General features: G+C 41.8%; 1 protein-coding gene across 1 annotated transcript in view; it reads left to right on the top strand.

Annotated features, from left to right (window-relative positions):
- LOC308092573 (protein O-mannosyl-transferase TMTC2-like) overlaps window positions 1-22,342 on the top strand; it is a 116,611-nt gene that overhangs the window by 81,137 nt on the left and 13,132 nt on the right. The window contains exons 7-11 of the mRNA XM_080438554.1: window positions 119-197; window positions 4,337-4,458; window positions 10,373-10,454; window positions 11,829-11,943; window positions 18,896-18,959. Coding sequence (XP_080294680.1) covers window positions 119-197; window positions 4,337-4,458; window positions 10,373-10,454; window positions 11,829-11,943; window positions 18,896-18,959 — 462 coding nt within the window. The remainder of the gene's footprint in view (window positions 1-118; window positions 198-4,336; window positions 4,459-10,372; window positions 10,455-11,828; window positions 11,944-18,895; window positions 18,960-22,342) is intronic.

Below are 22,342 nucleotides of genomic sequence, written 5' to 3'. Positions count from 1 at the left end.
GAGCTGACCCCCTGATTCCACGCTGTGTATTCAGTGAGTGTCAGTGTTCTGTACAGGGTTGAAACTAGCCTCTTTCTGGTCTGTATTGAAAGACCTCTCCTTTGCTTTTCATTTGCAGGAGGCCCTCTCTGTGTATAAAGAAGCAATACAGAAAATGCCAAAACAATTTGCACCTCAGAGCCTCTACAACATGATAGGTAAGTGCTTTTTGTGTTGTGTTGTGTTGTGTTGTGTTGTGTTGTGTTGTGTTGGTTTGTCCACCTCTAAGGCTGCAAACACAAAAGCTAAATTACTTGTGAATGCAGAATAACTAGTCCATACCCGTCATGTCCACCCACCGTCCATCCAGGCTATGGGACTGCAACCATGCACGACTACAGATCCCATAGTCTGCAAGGACCGTTCACAAAAACGGCCTGTGAAAAAAATGGCTTCATCACTCTCTTCATATGCCAATGGTCAATGCCTGTGTGCAAGTTCAGATCAATCGGTCAACACACACACACACACACACACACACACATACACACACACACACACACACACACACACACACACACACACACACACACACACACACACACACACACACACACACATGTGAGAAACCAGTACAAGTGAGAAAAACGGAACAGGGAGCGTGCTGGGTCGTTTTAATATATATATACACACACACACACACACACACACACACACACACACACACACACACACACACACACACACACACACACACACACACACACACAGTATATATATATATTTACATACACAGATATGCGCCCTTCAATACCATTCCACACAGTGTTTCTGCCCCAGGCGCTGAACTTTCAGCAGTGTGTTAAGAGTTAATTTGCTCTCGCTACAAGAATAATCTCACACCTCACATGACAGCTGTGAGAAAACAGCTGCAGAGTTTTGACTTTTTGATTTTTAAAAACAATATCCATTTCAACTGACCCCGAGTTCCACTCACTGAATCATGTCATTCAAATGTCAGACTCTCTCTCGTACAGTACATTCACAAACACTGTTGTTCCATGTTCTCCTGTACAATGGGACTCACTAGTTTGCAGGCAAATGCAGTTTGACAGAGGTGTTCAGATTATGTCCAAATGTCGACCAGATGTGAACTGGTTTCACAGCTCTGTCTGTGGGAAGGGAGACGTTCTGACCAGAGGTCTGGGATTCTTGCAGCGGCCGAGCGTGCTTTCTCCACGGAACTGATCTGCATGTTTGCAACACCTGCTCATATCTCGTTCCAACCCTGTGGTGGACAAAGTACTCAATCCATGTACTTGAGTCAAGATATCGATACTCCGGGTCAAATAGAACTCCACTACAAGTGAAAGTTGCTCAGTCAAATTTGTACTGGAGTACTTGCTTAATTTAGAAATAAATACAATTAAAACTCAATTATTCAAAAGTACGAAAGTGCATTTCCTTTTTAATATCAATGCATTGCTGTGTTTAAATGTAAAACTTTTCCAAAATAATTAAAAACAAAATAAAATAGTGAAACTAGCAGATCTACATGCTCACAACACGTCACATCGCTTGCGTTTGTGTCCTGGGGTCCCTTCCTAGAAATCTAGCGGAGTCAAAAGTATAAATATTTCTCTTTGAAATGTAGTGGAGGAAAGTCAGGCTTACCAAAAGAAAAATATAAATAAATACTCAAGTACTCAAGTACAGATACCCAGGTAAATGTGCTTCGTTACAGACCACCACTGCTTCCTGTGCAGAGTTTGTCAGAATCCAAGGAGCAGAACCATTCATCAGGAGAGGAGCTGGGTGGTGGTCTATCTCCCGCCCTCTCTGGTGGGCCGTGTTCTGTTACAGAGGGAGTTTTTTTTTTTTTGGCCCGCCGGGAGTCGGTGTCACTTCTAATTGTACAGCACTGCACTGTTTTTACTCCTCTCATACAGAGCTCTGATGGGAACGCTGTGAAACGGCTGCATACTGTACTGTATGTCTGCTTTATTATATTCCCCATCAGCAGTTATCAGGTGGAGAGAAGCAACGCCTCATCTTAACCCGTTAAGACCTGAGGCCGACTCTACAAAATGTCTTCTAAATCCTAACAGTTTTCTGAAACAATTATGTCTCATATAATATCAGTGGTTTTCAAACTTTTTCATGTCATGTATGTATGTGGCCGCGGACCCCCATCTCAAAATATTTAGTTCCAGGGACCCCCAGATGCAAAGATTTTAGTTACAAATGTTGGCTTTGAAAATATATATATTCAAAGATTTGCACAAATGTTCAAGATTTTTGAAAAAAAATGCAGATCTGCGCTGCGCTATGAGCTTGTATATCTGCAATTTTTGTATAGCCAAAGTGTAAAATATGGTTAAAGTGGTTACAATCTAAAATGACACAAATGCGTTCTCGGTCTTAAGGGTTAAACGGAACAGTCCAACGTCTGGTTTTGTCGTTGTACAATCACACCGAGTGATCATTAGAGCCCGACCCGTGCCAGATGATTCTTTGATTACTGATATTTGAACCAATTCAATTATTTAATTATTCAATGAACAAGCAAACAAGTAAATCAAAATACACACAAACGTGATTTTATTCAACCAAATCTGAAAGTTTAAAATTGGGACACATCAACTGCATGATTGCTGATACCACCTAAAGGTCAAATAATGGCCGATATATTTGACTTGGCTGTGACCTGAATGATGTCATCATCAGTCTAATCTTGTCCAGCAAAAGAGGAAGTGGGGATTTGAATTTGACACCACTTACATGTCTGTGTGACATGTGTTCACAGACATTATTACACAGTGTTCCACCAGCCATTCATAATAAGGCAAGGCGGTTGTTTTCACATCACCATAGGTCAGCAAATGGTGATTAGTCACTGGCAACCTGTTACTTACCAAAGATTATTATCGGGGAAACACTCACTCCTAATCCTCTTGAGAATGTGTGTGAGTGCACTCTCTAGCTGAAATATTGTTTAATTTGCTGGTCTACTAGGCTTCATAAACCGTGTTACGAGTTCACGTTAAATGTTAATGCGTTTGTCACGTACCCAGTGCATTAGTCGCCCCTTCCTTAATTACCGTTCAAATATTGTTTTTGCAATGTTGTGCCTATTATAATTACTGGCCTATATGTTGTGGAATTCTTGTAATAGCAGGACTGTAAGGGAGGGCTATCAAAGGGAAGTCATTGTTGTTTCAGGTGTTGGCAGGCAGAGTTTCTATGCTGTGAGAGGAGGAGGAGGAGGAGGGTTTCAGATTAATGTTTGAAACATCGTGGAGATTATTGATACTTGTGTCATCTGCTTCACATCGTAAAGATCAGGATTTGTATTAAATCTTTTTTTAAATGGCTGACCTTCAAGTTCAAAACACATCACGTTGCTATGGTGTGATTGATGGAGCTTGTAGATTTGCTATTTTTGAATTGTTTTTATAGGGCTGCTGGTTAAATTAAATAAATTAGTTAGTTAGTTAAATTAGTTAATAAGTTCAGTTTATGTGTATTTTATATTTACTTGTATTCTTGTTCACTGTAATTAAAGTTAGATGTTCTTTTAATATATTGAAGTCAATATATACTTCATCTATCCAAATGTGAGTTTTTGTTTCTATATATTTTTTTTTGCTTATACAAAATAAAAAATGTATCCAATCCAAGTTTTTCAAATTGATTTCATGATGTTGCACTTTTTTGTACAAAATATCGGTAGGCTAATCATCAGTAATCGGTGGTCTACTACTCTCCAAAATCAGGATCGCTTTGGATCCAAAAATATGGCATGGTCGGGCTCCCAGAGTGTTGATACTTGTGTCATCAGCTTCACATCACAACACCAGAGAAGTGTGGTGATCACATCTGTGATTGAATCGCTTGATGTTTTCCTGTGAGCCTCCCTGTGAACTCTCTCAAACACCTCAGAAACCCAAACATCTGTGCTGATTATTTTTATAGGTCCGTCGTTGAACACGAGTGAACTGTTTGCTTTTGGTAATCGAGAGCCGTCTATCTTTGTTCCTAAGACACTTCTGCTGGTCGAGATCTAAACATTCGAAAACAAATACGGGCCTTTGCAATTTGACGAATTTAACCCGCTCCTTGGAATCCTCTACGTTCAAAGCGAGTTTAAGGAGAACAGACCCCCAGAATGGACCCATAACGGGTACATTTTGACACACTCCGACACTCTGGATTTTGTTGTGCCTTTTGAATGATAAACACTGCGTTTGAGCTTCACAATCCGCTGGGGTCAATTGAATGCCTCAGTAAAACAATAGGATGGTCAATAGGACGGTCATTTTAACCACTGACCTGAGCCGTTCCTTTCCTGTCACAGGAGAGTCCTACATGAGACTGAACAAGCTAGCCGAGGCAGAGCACTGGTACCAAGAGTCACTGAAAGCCAAGCCAGACCACATTCCAGCACACCTCACCTATGGCAAACTGCTGGCCATCACGGTAAGATGACACTCCTCTCTCCCCCTCTCTGTCTCTCTCTCTCTCTCTTGTAGAAGGACTATTTTCACTTAGAGTTTTGGTGTAGAGGGAATGAGGAGCGGACCTCTTGTAATGCTCTGGGGGATCCCGGTCCTCGAAGTATATACGCTTTAACATAGTTGATTTTGGTGAGACAGCGCTATTGAGTCAACACGGAGGTATGATCAGCTGTGTTTGTTTGAACCTGATCCTGATCTGTTGCAGCAGGATTTCCCAGTGGGGTTAACGGTCGGGTATTCTGTGAGAGGGTATAACTTTTGTCACCTAGTACATGAATCACAAAAACATTTTGGTCATGATTGGAATACTTGTTTAAATATTAATTTTACGCATTACAGAAGAAATGTCTCCATGCTCACAAGGGTTCATGTTTACTCTGCTTATTCCAATTTTGCACTTGTAATTCGCTCTGGATAAGAGCGGCTACTAAACGCCTAAATTGTAATTGAGTGGTTCCATGGGGTCCCCAGAAAAATGTGTTACCGTGGGTATTTAAAAATAGCAGATGTACAAGCTCACAGCACGTCACTTCGTGCCGCGCTGCAGGCTTGTACATCTGCTATTTTTTTTTTAAATCTTGAAAGTAAAATCTTCTCTTCTGGGGATCCCTGGCACAAAACATTTTCAGATGGGGGTCCTCGGCCAAATACATATCAATTTGGGGGTCCTTGACATGAAAAAGTTTGAGAACCACTGGACTAGAAGACCAGATAGGATCCCAGTGGATCAGATAGGAGTGTGGGTCAGATCTAAATGGAGACGGTGAGATCAGAGTGCCACATGTGAGAGGAGGGTTGGGCAGGAGAAGGTCAGTAGAAGGGTGAGTCTCTCTCTCGCTCTCTCTCTCTCTCTCTCTCTCTCTCTCTCTCTCTCTCTCTCTCTCTCTCTCTCTCTTACTTTATGTCAAGACATAAACATGTTCAAAGACCCAGGATGGACTCAGGAACTGAGGAAAACGACCAGCTCCTTCCTTTGCATGCCACTTCTCATTTCTGTTACAGCAACAGAGTCCGTTTCAAGAGTCTCTCCTAAATCATGAGTTGGCGGGCATCATAATTGATGCGTGCACTTTACAGTGGATAGTAAATTTAAAGGATACGACTTAACTGAAAGTTACTTCTTTTTTTTACTGATTGGTCATTTTGCTGAAAAGCAGAGTTTTTTGTAATAGCACTGGGTCTGGAATGTTAAAAGTCTTTCATGTACTACACGGGTTTAGTGAACAGAAAGTCTTTGTTTTCTTTGTAACTCTATTCTGCCGCTATACCTTCAGTATGGGTTGTGGATATCTTTACATTTTCTTTGTGTTTATCTATAATTGTCTTAGACCAGAGAACAATGTTAGATTGATTTCTCCATCGGTACTAAAAGAGTCTTGGTCAGGTTAAAGAATATTTAATGCAGCCCTTAACACATAAATGTCCCTTGGTGACATGAATTGTTTTCTGAACAAAAGCCCTGGATTCTGTGAAATGAAGTTCTGTCAGCGAAGACACTCTGGGGTGGTTGTTGTGGGATGCAACAGAGTCCACTATAGAGAAGATTTCTGACTTGATTTAATGAACAGGATAAGCACTCACTGGACCGTAGAGAAAAACTCATTTCACTTAAGTTGATGTTATTGATTTGGGAGAAAAGCTGAGTTTGAACCTTCTGGGGTGAATCCCTCTAGATATCCCAACGAGATGGATGGAGGAGGGTTTTTAGACACTATCCCAGAGGATAACCCTATCAGAGTTACTTCGACAAGCATAAAATACTCTTTATCCTCAGGTATTAAGACTCAAGAGTGGAGGGTTATTGTGAAATGTGTCAGCAAGTTTGTGACTTTGTGCAAGTTTTAGGGGTGAAAACTGTGTCCTCACTAGCTCACTTCCTTTAAATGTTTGTGTTAAAACCTGAGCTCCTTAGGCTGCTGCCTGTTCTATTTATGGGGATGTAAATGTGTCACATCTATGATCCTTCTACTGTGACTTAAGGCGAATTGATCTTAGGCTGCACAACGCTGTCAGTCGACATCCTTTGCCAAACTATAGCCAAACTATAAGCTCAACGCTGCGTGTTGCGAGGCATTGTAGTTGTAGATCAGCTATTTTGGGGCAAAGAGATTTGGTGTAGATGGTAAAAAGCGGTCCATGTAAGTACAGAGCCAACTCAGGTCCAGTATACTAAGTCTAGAGGGTGTAAGTTGTTAGGCCTTGGTAGAATTTAGACCTGATCAAAAACCACCTCCTTCTCTACTCGCCGGCCCCCCACTACTACCTCTACCTCCACCTCCTCCTACTCCCTCTGAATTCCCATCCCGTCTCCACTGTGAAAGACGAGGATTTCAAACCCTCTCTGGGTCACTGGGTTCAGATCCCAGCAGGCTGGAGGTGGGCTGGAGGTGGAATGAGGATAATATGATGCTGGAAGGTTTAGATTGAGATAGGAGGAGGGGGGGGGCTAGGAGAGACAGCACAGGAGCAGGGTGACAGGGAGGTTGACAGGAGGGCACACTGGAGGTACATTGGTAGCTGAGGAGGGGAGAACAGCGTTATATATCGCTGACAAAAGTTTCTTTGAGGAGTGAGATGAAGGAAGGGGGTGGGGAGAGTGAATCTCAGGTTATGTGCAGAGATTAGTATCGCAGGAACCCCCGGCCCCATGTGGCGCAGACCCCGGTGCACCTCCGCCGACCCACCAGGGGGTTCGGGATGTGCCGGGCTCTCGCTTTACACCCCGGGGTCAGTGATGGACGCAGAACAGCGGCAGTGATGCTCGTGTTATTGGTTTCCGTCATTCACATGTCATCTCCTGCAGCTAACAAGACGCAGGCCCCACATTCATACAGTAATCACCACGCCGACCACCACGGAGCCAGGAATACATCTGCAGTGTGTCGGGAGATTGTTGCTGGGAGATTCATGGGGGTCAACCACCGCACACCAACAATAAGCTCAGTGTGTGAAAGGAGGATCATGTGTCTACTCTCCACACTGATGTCTCAGGACACAGGCTGTGTCTTAGGAAATATTCCTGGATTTATATTTCTATTTTTTGCACTTGTCAGCGTGTGTGTGTGTGTGGTGGGGGGTTGTGGAGGGGGGGGGGGGTGGTTATGGAGCTCTGGGAAATTTGATTGTTTTAGTGTTTTTGTTAAATCAGCATGTGGGTGTGAGGACTGACATCTTGTTTCTCTGTGCTTCTCAAACATTTTCATGTCAAGGACCCCCAATTTAAAAATATTTGGTGCCAGGGACCCCCATAAGAGAAGATCTTGGTTGATACTGTAGATTACATTTAGTACTGAATTCTACAGCCTGTCTCTATGATCTGAATAGTTATAGTTATACAGTACATTCTCTCATTGGATTACCTCCTAGCTGGTGATATTATAGTGACATTAACATCTTTCAACCTGGTGTCCCTATTTTGTGCACATCATAGGCTAAATTTGTTCAAAAATAGCATCTCTACAATCTCACAGTGCGATACGATTGTAGCTTGTAGATCATCTCTTTCCACTATTTTAGAATTAGCTAGAGCTTAAGTGGTTAAACTCGTTTTGCTAAGGACCCCAGGGGGTCCCCGGACCCTACTTGGAGAGCCACTGTCTATAATTACGTGGATTTACCCACGTTGCAGAAAGCACTGTTATTCACACCAACAAGTACTTTATGTTAGCTACCATAACATGGAGACTATACCCACATTCTCAATGAATATTCTCTGACGTGTTGTAATTCATATCATCAATCCACTCACAACTGCAACTCATTCCAATGCACCAACGCTCTTGGCTGAAGTAGAGTAAATAGAAATGGCGCTGATGTTATTATAAATCCAGCTGCTCCGCAAATGTAAACTTTGCTCCATCCGCAAAGTAGAGTGTGAAAACACAGAGAAATGATGCCTTTCAGGTTGGAGCTATTACTGCCTCTTGGACACCTTCAGCTCGTACGTATTTAACACTTGCTTGATTTTCCTTTGCATCAAGGCATCCCACGCTCAAATATTTACATTGGAAAATTGTCAAGCCATTGAACCGAGACATTTGAAAATTGAATGTGCCTGCTGAAGTATACAGTCATTTATGCTAGATTGTGATTATTGGGTGAAACCCTGTGCTTCAAAGAGGGAGATATTTGTTTTAAGCATTATTTAACAAGCTCATGTAATATGGAATGATTATTTCCTCTCTTTGTAAAGCCATGGCATTGTAGTTCAACTCTTTACCGTTATTTTCTTTTTATATATAATTCATGTGAAGGCATTATCTTTCAGAAAACATTTTACATTATTTTACTAATCATACGATCAAACATGAACTTTTATAATGGAGTTGATTGCTGATCAGAGGACACTTGATGCGCAGCTGGAGTTTAGATCTGTTGTAGTGAACCCGAGCTGGTGGCTATGCTGGTCGGTTGCTCTAATCTTTTTGAGCTGTGATTGGTCAAGCTGCAAAGCCCCTAGAAGTCCACTGTGTTTCCGTCTGCTGCTGTCGCTCATCAAGCTACATGCAACATACCTCCACTCTCCCAGGACACAGCAACGTGTCTCTCTTTCTCTAAAAAGGTTAAAGAAACTGCTGCACACACAATAGGGCTGTAGTACTCGAGTCTGATCTGAGACTCCGGATTTTGTTCTCTTTTTTTTTCCTACCGAGATCAGTCGAGTGCATTACAATGCAACCATTTTACTGTGTCCCTCCCCTTATAAGAGAGCTGTCTTTGGTGCTTGTAGACAGCTGTCTCGTTAAGTACCGGAGCACTTCTGATGCATGCTGCGTGCATGCACATGGTTATGTTATGTTTCTGTACTATAACTGACCACATCAAATGTTACACTGACCTTATGAATAGTTTTGTCATGTTGAGTCTAAACATATTGATATGATGATATGAAACATAATGCTCACGGTGATAGCGCAGCAGCACACCTTTTATTGTTGACAGACAGTTGTCTCCGGCAGCCTGACTCCACCTCCACACTCCACCTCTGTCCCTCTCTAGGCTATATTGCTTTTTAACGCAAGCTGCAAACTGTGCTTATGTTTACTAAGCGTGTGTGAGGGTGTAGATGCTGATGCACAAATAAACACATGCTTAAAATGTGTAACATTTCTCTATGGGCTAGGCATTGATTTCTACAAGGAGGTGGGTAGCATGTGACCCATTATGGAGCCCATTATGGAGCAGAAAGCAGTTGAATACAAATGTAGAATCTTCACACACTGCATCACTCACTTAAAAGTAAAAACTGAAAGTGGCGTGTAAATATGAAGTAAATGCATTAATATCAAGGCAGGTTTACTTCTCCAGGGTAGAAAATAGTCATTTCAAGCCTGAATTGAAAGAAATGAATCACTAAATTGATTATAGAATGTATTCAGGCAATCTGCAGTTGCACGTGCATCAGTCTTTCCATAGCAATATGAGATAATGTTTTGGAGATTTAATTCTCTCTGGTCTTTCTCTCTCATCTGTTCTCTATCTATTCTTTACCTTTTTTCTCCAGTTCCATGACTTCTCTCCTTTTCCCCGTTGCGGTCAGGCCACACACAGCCAGTCTGTGGTGCATGCTGTAGGACTGTTATTTCTACACATATAAACTGTGTGTAATGAATGAGTGCTTGTCCTGCCCAGTGCCCAGTCAGCCTTGACCAGCAGGACATTTACACTTTGACAGGAAGACACATGAAGTTGAAGGAATACCACCAGTGTCTCATGTTTGTGGTTTATGGATTATAGATTATAATTTAATGTTAGATAGGGTCTGTGGCTTGGAGAACATCTTTATGTGTGAGGTAAATGGGATATTTTTGTGTGGAGAGAATTCTGCAGAACTTATTGAAACAATAATGACAAAATGTCTGATTCTCGTCTCTCAGGGGCAGAAGACGGAAGCAGAAAAATACTTTCTGAAAGCCATCCAACTAGATCCAACGAAAGGCAATTGTTACATGCATTACGGTAAGTGTTGATCAGTGTGTTTAGTAATTGTATTAATGTTTTGCATTTGTGCAGGATATACATAGCATTGATGCAATCAATAATTTAGTGACAGGCAGCTGATTATCAGATTGAGATATACTGGTTTAAAAAACATCTACCTATGCCGATCTGTCTTTATGCTTTTTGCTGTGCTCAGAAATAGACTAAAACATTGATGAGGTCTACTTCTATAAATACCAACAAGAATCCTTTAAGATCCATGATGTTAGATGATAAACAATTTCACGGTTAATATAAAATGTATACACTGTCTGAGTGAAACATTTCCTCCTGTTCAGCAAATCACCCAAGTTGAAATTCGTATTCAATTTTACCAGTAAAATGAGTGGAACCAAATTTTTTATCAATGTCGGTGAATGTTTTGCTATACGATTCGAGGTATAACTTTTATGTGTCAGAATCAATTCCATTAGAACTTGTAAGTTGAGTATCTCCAGTCTCAGTACAACCCGTAACGTGGAGCTGCTGCGTGCAGAAGTCACGGTTTGAAGTCTCTCTCTCCGGTCTAAAGGCCTGCAGCCACGGCTTCCATTTCATCCACAGTTATTAAGGAAAATATGCTTAGTCTCGCTCGCTGGTTTGGGAGCCTGGTACAGTGGTGAGGCTAACCAAAATCAACACGGTGTTAATTCCTTTCCAAACCTGGCCTTTTCCAAGAGGTCTGCCCGGGGTTCAGGGCCCTGTAAGGGCTCCGTAATCCCATCTCATTAGCAGGGTCTACAAAGGTCCACCATGACAGCCAGCCACGCCCTTCCTCAGACATTCCAAACCATATTCTCCTTTCTCCTTAAAGAAACATTCCTATCAAGATGAACTAATTTGAACAAATGGGGGGTTGAGTGATGGTCAAGGAGCGATGGAGCACAGCACTCATATCTAGTGTTTCACTGAATCATTACGAGGACAGACGAGGCTGCACATCCACCTGGGCCAAAGACAACACTCCCTCCTCTCCTCCATGCGGATCCCGCATTATTTCGAACGGTGATCAGAGGTGGAAGGAGTAGACCTACTCTGATTTACAACAAGTAGAAATACTCAGTAGATCGGCTAATAGCCGAAATATAAAATAACCGTTAGGTGGTTAATGTGTGTTTTTTATTACAATCTAAATCTGCAAAGTAACTAGTAACTGAAGATGTCAAATAATTGTAGTGTAATAAAAAGTACAATATTTTATGGACCAAAAGTATAAAGTATCGAAAAATGGAAATTAAAAGTACCTCAAAATTGTACTTGAGTACAGTACTTGAGTAAATGTACTTGTTACTTTCCACCAATGCTCCAGGGATCACTAACAGTGATGTCGTTCTCTCCCCTCGGCCCCGCCAGGTCAGTTTCTGTTGGAAGAGTCGCGGTCGCGGGAAGCGGCAGAGATGGCGGAGAAAGCGGCCCACCTCGATGGCGGGGAGTTTGATGTGGTCTTCAGCGCGGCCCACATGCTCAGGTGAGTGTATCTGACGAGACACCGACCAACTCCAGAGGTTTCTCCTTTTAAGAAAGGAGAAACCTTCGCCTCCTCCCGCACCTGCACAAAGACACATTATGGATGGCTATTGTGCAGAATAGATTAAATGGATGGGCCACACAGTTTTCCATGCCTTCCTGGGTGGGGGTCGTTGGGGAGGGTGGTAGAGCTTGAGGAAGGGAGGTTTGTTGTCTGTACGTTTTATCCTGGGGCTTTCAGCACTCCACAGCCCATGATTTACTGGACGTTCCTTGTAATCCTCCCCTCATGCTGCAGTGCTGCCAGGGCGCTGCTTGTCTGCCCTAGCATCCCTATTCTAGGGCTACCGCTCAGTGGAAATAGCCGATTTGTAGCTTGTAGATCGGCTATTTTCAGCGAAGATATAAGGGTCCTAGTATAAAGCACTTGGGAATCCGGTCAACTAAGTTTTGGGTTTATTGGTTAATGCTGCTACTGCACATGGTCGTGTATGTTTTCTCTCTCTCTCTCTCTCTCTCTCTCTCTCTCTCATACTTCATCCCTCCCTCCTCTCCATCTCTCTCACCATGCTATTTCTGGCTCCTCTGTGGAAGTCTGTTTCCAAATCACAACAAGGTTCAGCTGAGTGGAAGTCTAAGTATGAGTGCTTCTTGTAACCCGCAAACCCTTGTGTTCCTTGGGAACACGAGGCCAAGAGTGGAAATGTGTGCATACGGCCCTGTACCACTTCACAGCACGCTGCCACACAGACTGACTGAAAGACAAATCAGCGGCGATGTGATTATATTGAGAGCCGTTCCGTAATTTAAATGTGATGATGGTTTACAGTTTCAGAACATCAGCTGCCTGTAGAGAGGAAACAGCTGGATTCGGTGTCCTGAACCACGACTGTCTTGTGTCTGTCTTGTATGTTTACTGCTAGACCGGTGGTTCTCACAGTGTGGGCCGGGGGCCCCCAGGCGGCCCCCAGCAAAATGAGGAACAGTTTGAACACTTTTTGTGAGCTTGTAGATCGGTTATTTTCTAAGTAGTAAGTAATAGTAGTCGTAGAGCGTGTTTTTTTTCATATCAAGGTCAGAATATTTAGTTTTCGTTGGATAAGATTTTGTCCACAATTCCATGCTGTATTGATGTTGGTACAATAGAAAGATAACAGGCAAACGTTGATCAAAATAACAATTCTTCTACATTCTCTAATAGTGTAGATTTCTTGTAAATTAAGTAATGCAGATGTTTAACAACAATGTAACTCTTGAGAGCATAAAATTAAACCAAATGTTTCATTTTACCCTCTCAAGAGTTAAAGATCTACATAAGGGTCCATTTGGTTACCAACTCTCCCATCATTTAGGCTGGGGACCACCTGGAACCCCCTCAAGGACCACTGGTTGTCCCCGGACCACTGGTTGAGAACCACTGTCGTAGAGTAATAGTAGTCGTAGAGTAATCGTAGTAGCTGTTGTTGCTGCTGCATTTCCCTCTCCTCCGTACACCGTTTGTTCCATGGAGATATTCACAATATTCTCTACAGAGCAGGTGGTTTAAAGAAACTATAACATTAAAATAAAGAGTCATGGTATTGTTTCTTTAAAACCTTGAAATGTTACCACCTGACCATTAAGGCTGCTGTGTTAAAGGTAGGGTAAGTGATATTTTTGGGTTAAAACAAAAAGTATTTTGTTAAAAGATTAAAGCACTATATTCATTGCTATAGAGTGTTTGTTCAGTAACAGGAGTCTCCCCGTCTCTCCAGCTCTTTAATAAACAGAAAATACATTTTGCGGTAGGTGTCAAAATCTCAGCCAATCAGGAGAAAGTACCAATTTTTAAGCTTCATTTTTATAGTGTTCCAGTTCCAATTTTGTCTGCTCATTTCTTAGTGTCATCTCTTCCAATTTCATTTGTTTTAATCTATATCCTGATTGAGTTCTCTATCCTGATTGGATAAAATTGGAAATGAAACTGAAACTGAAACGAAAATGCATTTTCTGTTTTATAAAGAGCTGGAGAGACAAGGAGACTCCTTTTACTGAACAAACACTCTATAGCAATGAGTACTATCAGAATATAGAGCTATTTAACACTTATTTTAACCAAAGAAAATCACTTACCCTACCTTTAAGTGGTCAGATAGGTGGGCAGCAAACGCTTTCAACATTTTCAAGTGGGCCCTGATCCAGAAAAGGTTGGGAAGCGCTGCTATAGAAAGTCCCCTTCCAGTGCTCCAGACCCCCCGGCAGATAAAGAGAGGCCTCTGGCCCCTCTCCACCGCCTGGCATGGGGTCTCACATCTTCGCAGCTCATGTTCTTTATGTGTTTGTCTTGGACACGGACACGGGAAGACCCTGGGTTGTTGGGGAAGCAAGTGAATCTGCACGGGGGAAGGAGAGAGATTAAAAGGAGGGGCAGAGACCCCTCAGATGTGCAAAACGTCTCTTATTGCCCTTTGGGGCCTTTCGTCACTGACAGGTTTGCTTCCTTGCACCCCCTCGTCTTTAAACAATCAGCACATTATGTCAAAGCGGGTCTTGCCTGTAGGCCAGAGGTGGGACGAGGAAGGCAGGCTCAGAGTTAAAGCCCAAGGGAGCGTTCTAATGCTTTCCTTTAAGGGTTTAAATCCCTTTGAGCCGGAAAAATATAGACTAGGATGTCATGACACTTTTCACACAGTCCATAAATGCGCACAAAGCAAGAAAAGGGCATCAATAGACCGTAGAAGACTGTTCCAGACTCTTCATCTGTGTTTGTCCCTTCCTTTCCAAGACATGGTTTTAATGTCATCGTTGGTGAAGTGTATTATAGTAGCCTGTCATGATTTTAGCCCTGATGATTACATAATCTGTCTTTGCAGACCACAAACTCTATGATAAAAAAAATGGCTAACTTTGTAATGTCAGCAGTAATCCAGAGAGACTGATGGCAGTTAGTCCTGCCCCTGCAAGTATTGTGAATGCTGTTGTTCAGAAGGTTTTTTTTACCCTGCACTTTTTCTTGCTGTTTGGACAGCAGATTGCACAGCTCCAGCTGCCATGCAAATATCTGATTGTTGTTTTAAAATACAGTTTTCTCATTTAGGCATTATTATGTCCTGAGTAACGTCTGGCCTGAGCGACGCTGTCGATGATTTGTGCGTGTGTGCATCTGCTGTGGGGTTAATAAAGCATCCTGCGATTACTAGACGTCAGGGCAGGAAGAACGGTGGCTGGGTCGCTGATTTGAAATACGGTCGAGTGCGTTTCATCCAGGGAGATGTTTTGATTCACTCAAGATGCTTATTTTATTTTCCATCTGTCTCGTCCTCCCACTGCTCTTCGTCGCTGTCGGGTGCAAACCTTGTATCTCCAAAAGTGTTGCTTTTCAGGATATGGAACTTCTTATTTAATCGCAAGCTCTTGTTGACACTTTTTGTTGGTTAAATATTTATAAAACCCATGGAAAGACTAAACCAATTTCACTTTACTTTACTTTTTTACTTTAGCTATTTTGGTAAGACTGTATATTAAGGTCGGGTATATACTGTAATGCATTATAATCACATTTAGAATGCATTATTATATGCTTATAAGGCATTATAACACTTTTTATAAATGTTTATAATCATGCATAACAACTTATAACAAGGTTTATGAAGTATTATAAGTGCTGGTCATAATGCATTATAAGCTCAGCGGAACAGCACATTATAACTACCAGGCATCAATTACTTAAAGGTTGTGCCTATAATGTATTATAATCACATTTATAATGCATTATAATGCACTTGTAAGGCTCCATAATACTTTCAAGTGTAAAGGTGGTTACACACCGGCGAATATGCGAATATACGCAAAATTCGGACTCGTTCCGAATAATTAAGACGCTTTTTTCGCTCCGCGAAACTGGTGTGGAAGCTTGCATTGACTTTATAAGGTTTTAAAAAAAAACGTAATATTCGCATGAAAAAAATCGCCCCGGTGTGTAAGGACCTTAAGTGTTATAAATTGTTATAATTATGCATAACAACTTATAACAAACTAAGTTATGGTAGTTTTAATGTGCTGTTCCACTGAGCTTATAATGTATTATAGACCCAACCTTTAAGTAAAGTGTAACCGCTACTTTTGCTACTTTTGCATTGCACTCTTGTACATTGAAGTAAGGCATTCATTTATGGAAAAAATACAGATAAAATAAAGAGTTAAAATATGGAGATACAAGGTTTCTGACCAACAGCAAAGTCTTGTAGTCATGCAATTTTCCTTGCAGCTGTTTCTTCAGAGCTTTGGGTTCACACCCCGACACTGGTTTATGTTGCTGCATTTCATTGTCCTCTGGGTTCCCATTAGCCACAGTCAAAGCGGGTTAACTTAAAAATAGGCCCTATAAGGGTCCATTTTACACTTTAACCACCACATTAACCACTTACTCACCCTATACTTAGTTGACCATATTCCTAAGGGCTCTATACTAGGTCCCCTCCCGTTGTCGCTCTACTGTCTACTCTAAATATCTTAGCCAAAAATGGCCCATCTGCAAGCTCACATCGTGTCCGTTTTGAGTTGCAGATCGGCTATTTTTGCCAAGTTACCCCCAGTCAGACTTTCACAGGAGGCGCTGCAGCTCTGATGATACTGGTGAGGCGAATGGTGTGTTCAAATGTGAGAATAATATTTTCACATTAGATTATTTCATTTCTGAAAATGAATATATATATATATATACTTCCACTGGACACAAGAACTTCACTGTGAAAGCAACAAATTCAGCAACTCAAGTTCATGTTTAGATATTTATCCCTGCTAGCAGCAAAGTACTAAATATGACATTCCATCCAATTAGTCTGACACTTTGTTCCCAAACAACAACAACAACAAAAGATTGCCATGGAATTTACTCATGCTCCCCAGAGGAATTCTTCTTATGATCTTGATTTTTGTTTAGTTTTTGACCATGAGAAGAATTTTCAGTAAGGACTTATGGAACTTACAGATAGACACATAAAATAATAATAAATAAATAAATAAATGCCAACTGTCATGTATAGTGTAGAAGTGGAAAGCACACACACACACACACACACACACACACACACACACACACACACACACACACACACACACACACACACACACACACACACACACACACACACACACACACACATGTATATGTATATATATATATATATATATATATATATATATATATATATAGTATTACTTCTGTCCAACTCTTGTGACTTCAGGGGTAAAGCATCCACGTACACGCTTCTCTTGACCAGCCAATAGCATTGCGGTTCGGCTGCAACTGTGCCCACATATGGAGCTTAAATGGCTCATTTGTTTTGAAAACGCAACAACAGTATCATGTGTCACTTCTTGGGAGTAATTTGTTTTATGTCTGCTGTGGATATCTGTGGTTTCTGCACATGCTTTTCTGCATTTGAAATAGAGGACTTGCTTACTACCGATTGATATTTAAGCCTCTAAAGAATCTCCAGGTGTCGAATATAAGATAGTAAATCTTCATCATCATCGCAGATATACAGGGCGATGATAAAAAATACTTTTTTGAAAACACTGATTCTAGCTATTGACTATACAAGGAAGTTTATTCATGACATATGCTAACGATTACATGAAAAGCCAGCATTTACGGTGATCTGGTTGACCTGTATTGAAAGCTTCTCCTTTGTCGTGGATGCTGATCCCGTAATATGTCGAGACAACCTTAATGAACCTGCAGTTCTGAAGGCCTTGCTCTCTTTCATCAATAGGAGCTAAGGGCCCCTCCCTAAGGGCCCCTCAGCCAGCCATCGCAACTCTGTCCTTGACATTGTCAAAGATAAACTGTTTGCAGTGAGACAATTGTTACCATCAGTGAAATGCATGCAGCTGCAGGTCGTGAAGGTCATTTCTGATTTACCCAAGTATTAATAAACATGAAAGCCAAGGGGAACAGTCAGCTTAATGTATAGCATAATAATGGAGGCAGAACAGTGAATTGTGAACAAAGATGCAAACAAAGTATAATGGAAAACATTCTTGTGTTGACTGCAGGTTTTATGACCACAGGCACTAAATACTTCAGGTCTCCAGGGATCTGTGCAGGCTTGTCCTGATGTCCCTTTACCTTGCAGTATGGCTTATGTAACATATTTTTAGTCTATTTCTGCCTTTCCACACTCTTGTCTGGTCCCGAGTTCATGATTATGCGTAAAGGTTGTTTGTTTGTTTTTTGTTCCAGTATGAGTCTGATATTGCTTGTACATCCTCAACTCCTCAGACTGAAGACCAGACACAAGTTACATTTTCCTGTCCAACTCCATTTTTGCTAGTTAAACGGTGCATAATCTGGGTGAAAAACAAGAGTCAAGGCACAAAAGGGTTGTATTTAGTCTCTTAAGTAATCAAGAGATTTGTGTGTTCTGCATTACATGAATTAAACCAATCGGAGTGTCATCTCCTACTGAATGTATGAATTAGGTATGCATGCACCTTGGTGAATTGCTATTTAAATGACGCATTGGGCAATTTGAAAGAAGCAAACACAGTTCTGCTGAGTAAACAGATCTGCTTGTGCGCAAACTGAATGTGTGTGACCATACGGGAGTAGCAGGAATAAAACAATATAATGATGTCAGGAGTCAGGGAAAACAAAAGTCTGCTGCTCATCAAAATCCCGTAATGTGTCCTCATTTATACAAATGATCCACAGGTCCTTTAGGTTCCATTTGTACTCTCTCAGAGTTATGGGGGTCCTTGAAATTACAAAGTTTGAGAACCAATGCTCTATAGTGTGAGAGACGGACAGCCAATTGGGATTGGCTCTCATTCTCCCTGCAGCGCCATCAGCTCACCCTTATTTTCTCAGTGACCCCTGAGCCCCAGTAAACACAAGGGCTCAAGGCCCTGTCTGAAGTTGGAGCAATAAAGATGAGTGATGATCACCCCTCTCTGTTTTCCCTTTGCAGGCAAGCCAGTCTAAACGAAGCCGCAGAGAAGTACTATGGACAAGCAGCAAGTCTGAGACCTGATGTGAGTATTACTGCCCCCTGCAGGCTAATCAGCCCTATTATTATTCACCATGAAGGGACTTATTATCTCCGCCAGGCCAAAGGCCCGGGGATGTAGATTATGTTTTTGCCTCTGTGTCTGTCTGTCTGTCTGTCTGTTTGTGCGTGATTCTGGAGCTAATCTCGCAAACCACGTGACCGATCAGTGCCATATTTTTTGTATATGCAACCTATAGGCCAAATAAGTCATTACCGCTCCCCCCCCCCTTTTATCGGCCTCATGTTGGCGCTATACCAACCCGGTTTATGTTTTGTCAGACTCTTCTTCATTGAATGAATCTTTTCTCTCAAGTTGCAAGTTTTTTTTGTTGAATACCATACTGAAATGTATGGAATCCAATGGCAAACAAACTATGTTATTCTTTGTAAAGTGTTTGGCAGTAATGTCAAGTGTAGGGTGAGTCATAGTCAATGTGCTTAACATGACAGACCACCGGTATGGTCCTTTAAGGCAGTGGTTCCCAACCATTTGTCTTGGGGGCCCCCCTTCTTACACCTGACAAAAGCTGAGACCCCCCCCCCCCACACACACACACACACACACACTCAAACACACTATGTACTTCTCATACGACGAATAGCGAAAACAGCATGAGCTTGTAGATCATCTATTTTTGAAAAAAGTGGATGAAAGCAAGTTATGATTTTGTGTAACAAACCTCAAAACAGACATCAGCCCCCTTTCCCCCCATGATCTTTGGCACCCCCCGAAAGGGGCCTGCTGGACCCAAGGTTGGGAAACACTGGTTTAAGGAATCACAATCTGGGTGCTTTTTCTGGCCAATCATCCCCTCCATATTACCACCCCTGTCTATCTACTCACACTGGCTGCCATTGTCGGTGGGGTTCGCAGAGAGACGTGGCCTATACTTTTTTTCTAAACTGCAGAGGTTTGTTTGTGCAGCATCCATCAGCGACTTCAAAGGAGAGGCCAGGGCAATTTTGAGGGCGGGTGGATTGAAAAGAATAATGATAATAACACTTAGTCACAGGGCTTTGGCAATGAAATGAACAGCGGCCAGTATTCCAGGACTCTTGACAGCCAGGACTTGTGTTGGTTGAAGTGGGGTCTGAGGTTGGGAGTAAAATATGTTTGACCTGCAGCTGTTCTGTTTGTTCCTTTATTCTGATTAGAAGAAGTCTTTTCAGTATTAATGGCCGGTGTGTATCTGGACACATTATACACAATAAAACACAATACAATCAAACTCTCGTATTTAATCTCCGGGAACGAGCAGACAATTGCCTCCATTTGAGGAATGTGTAGTCCTAGAGCTAAGCGATATGACTTCAAATCAATGTCACGATTATTTCAAATATTTGTCTCGATTACGATTAACGAACGATTATAAAAAAGTGAAGAGTAGCAGATCAACAAGTATAATACCACATTATGTGGTTAATCGATTTAGTCTATTATAAGAAATCCATTAAAAAACGTATAAAAAAAAACTGATTATTCGGTTTGGTTCTAAATGTCGGTTTTAATATATTTTCGGTTAATTGCCCAGCCATATTTAGTCCTATTCCGCCTAACCAGAGGAGCTAAATCCTATCAGATGCATCATGGTCTACAGCGGTCGCTCCTCACAAGGTGTACCATCTGTAGCATGAACGCCTGCCCTTCCAATTAGATAGGCTTCGCCTAAATGTCTATTTTGTGCCATTATGTAGACTTACGACCGTGTCATTCCATAACCCAACCTGTGTGTGTGAATCCTGTGTTTTATAGCCTATGTTTCCTTTATACGCCTGGCTAATATACTTCACATCTTGCTGCGTCCCTACTGCTACTTGCCAGGTTTGGGAAGGGTATGGAGGCTGGAGGGTCACGGAGTGACAAGAATGGTAAAAACTGAGGAACGCTGAGTGTTGCAGATGAAAGCTGTTGCAGGAAAAGGCAGTAGAATGTTGAAGAGCGCAGCGACGGGGGTGATAACTGAGTTGAGCCTCACAAGAGAACACTGGACTGGTGGTGGTGGGCGGTGGGTGGGGTGGGATGGAGCAATGAAAGCTGGAAGCTTGTGAGAGCAGAGGAGGGAAAGCAATACGAGGGAGGTGAGAGGTCCACATGGGCGGAGAGAGAAAGGGGGGGCAGAGCTTTTGAAGCTTTGCTACAGCTGCGCTGAGAGGAAAACCAGGAGTCTGTTGAATTCCTATGCAGAAGGAATCTACGCTCCTCGCCACATGTGTTCCCCTCCTCTCCTCTCCTCTCCTCTCCTCTCCTCTCCTCTCCTCTCCTCTCCTCTCCTCTCCTCTCCTCTCCTCTCCTCCTCTCCTGTTAAAATGCAGTAGACCAGCGGTTCTCAAAGTGGGGTTCAGGGACCCCCAGGGGCATAGCATCAAAATAGGTTTAACCACTTTAACCCTATATACTGTACGTCGGCGATTTAGAAATAGCCGATCTACAAGCTCACAATGTTGTGAGCTTGTAGATCTTCTTCTAAAAGATCTTAAAACATTTTAACGACAACAAATCTTGTACGGGGTTCCCTGGCACTAAATATTTTCAGATGGGTGTCTGCGCCCAAATGCATATTTAATTTGGGGGTCTTTGACATGAACATTTTTGAGAACCACCGGAGTAGACTATATATATTGAAAACAATGCTCTATGAGTCTGTGTAATGTCTCATGTGCACTGTTCAAAGTCGATTGAAATAAACTAATTGATTGATTCCGGAGGATCTGAGAGAGAGCTTTGTTTAGCAACACGATGGTGTTTCCCTTCGTTAAGCCAAAGAACCCAAGGTCTGCCTCCCTCATTGACTTCCATCCCTGATTCATCTCTCTTAACAAGCAGTACAGATGGTTTGCATTTGTCTCTTCAAGACAGTCGAACTAAATTCACCCCAGAGATGTATTTATACACAATGTCTGTACCACATCTCATCTATTCTGTAATAATAAAGCCTGCTTTATGACTTGTGCACGCCAAGTCTGTATCTTTCATCCAAAAACATTTTGCACTTTAAAGCTCATGTTTTGTACTGTGACACACCAACTGTGACAGTCTGGTCAAAATGATCTCCGTAATAGTTGCAGTTTCTCTGCATTTGCAGTAAGTTTGTATAGGATTGGTGGGTCAATATCCTTGACAATGGATACAAAAAAAAAGCCTAACAAAAAATGTGAACCTGTTTTGTGCAAAGACCTTTACTAGTCTAAACAAGATCTGAAACTAAACAAAGAAAGAGCATGCTGTGTGCACAAATACATTTTTAAGTGTAAATATTTCACCATCCATTTGCCAGCAATCTAAAAATCTGATGTAGCTCTTTCATTTGATATAAAACATAGACAAGATCAGTGGTTCTCAAGGTTTCTTTTCTTTTTCTTTTTTTT

The sequence above is a fragment of the Gymnoscopelus braueri genome (genome assembly GCF_963280865.1).
Source record: "Gymnoscopelus braueri genome assembly, chromosome: 9".
In the NCBI taxonomy this organism is placed as follows: domain Eukaryota; kingdom Metazoa; phylum Chordata; class Actinopteri; order Myctophiformes; family Myctophidae; genus Gymnoscopelus; species Gymnoscopelus braueri.
The sequence above is the reverse complement of the archived record's forward strand: the minus strand, read 5'-3'. Positions and strand labels throughout refer to the sequence as shown.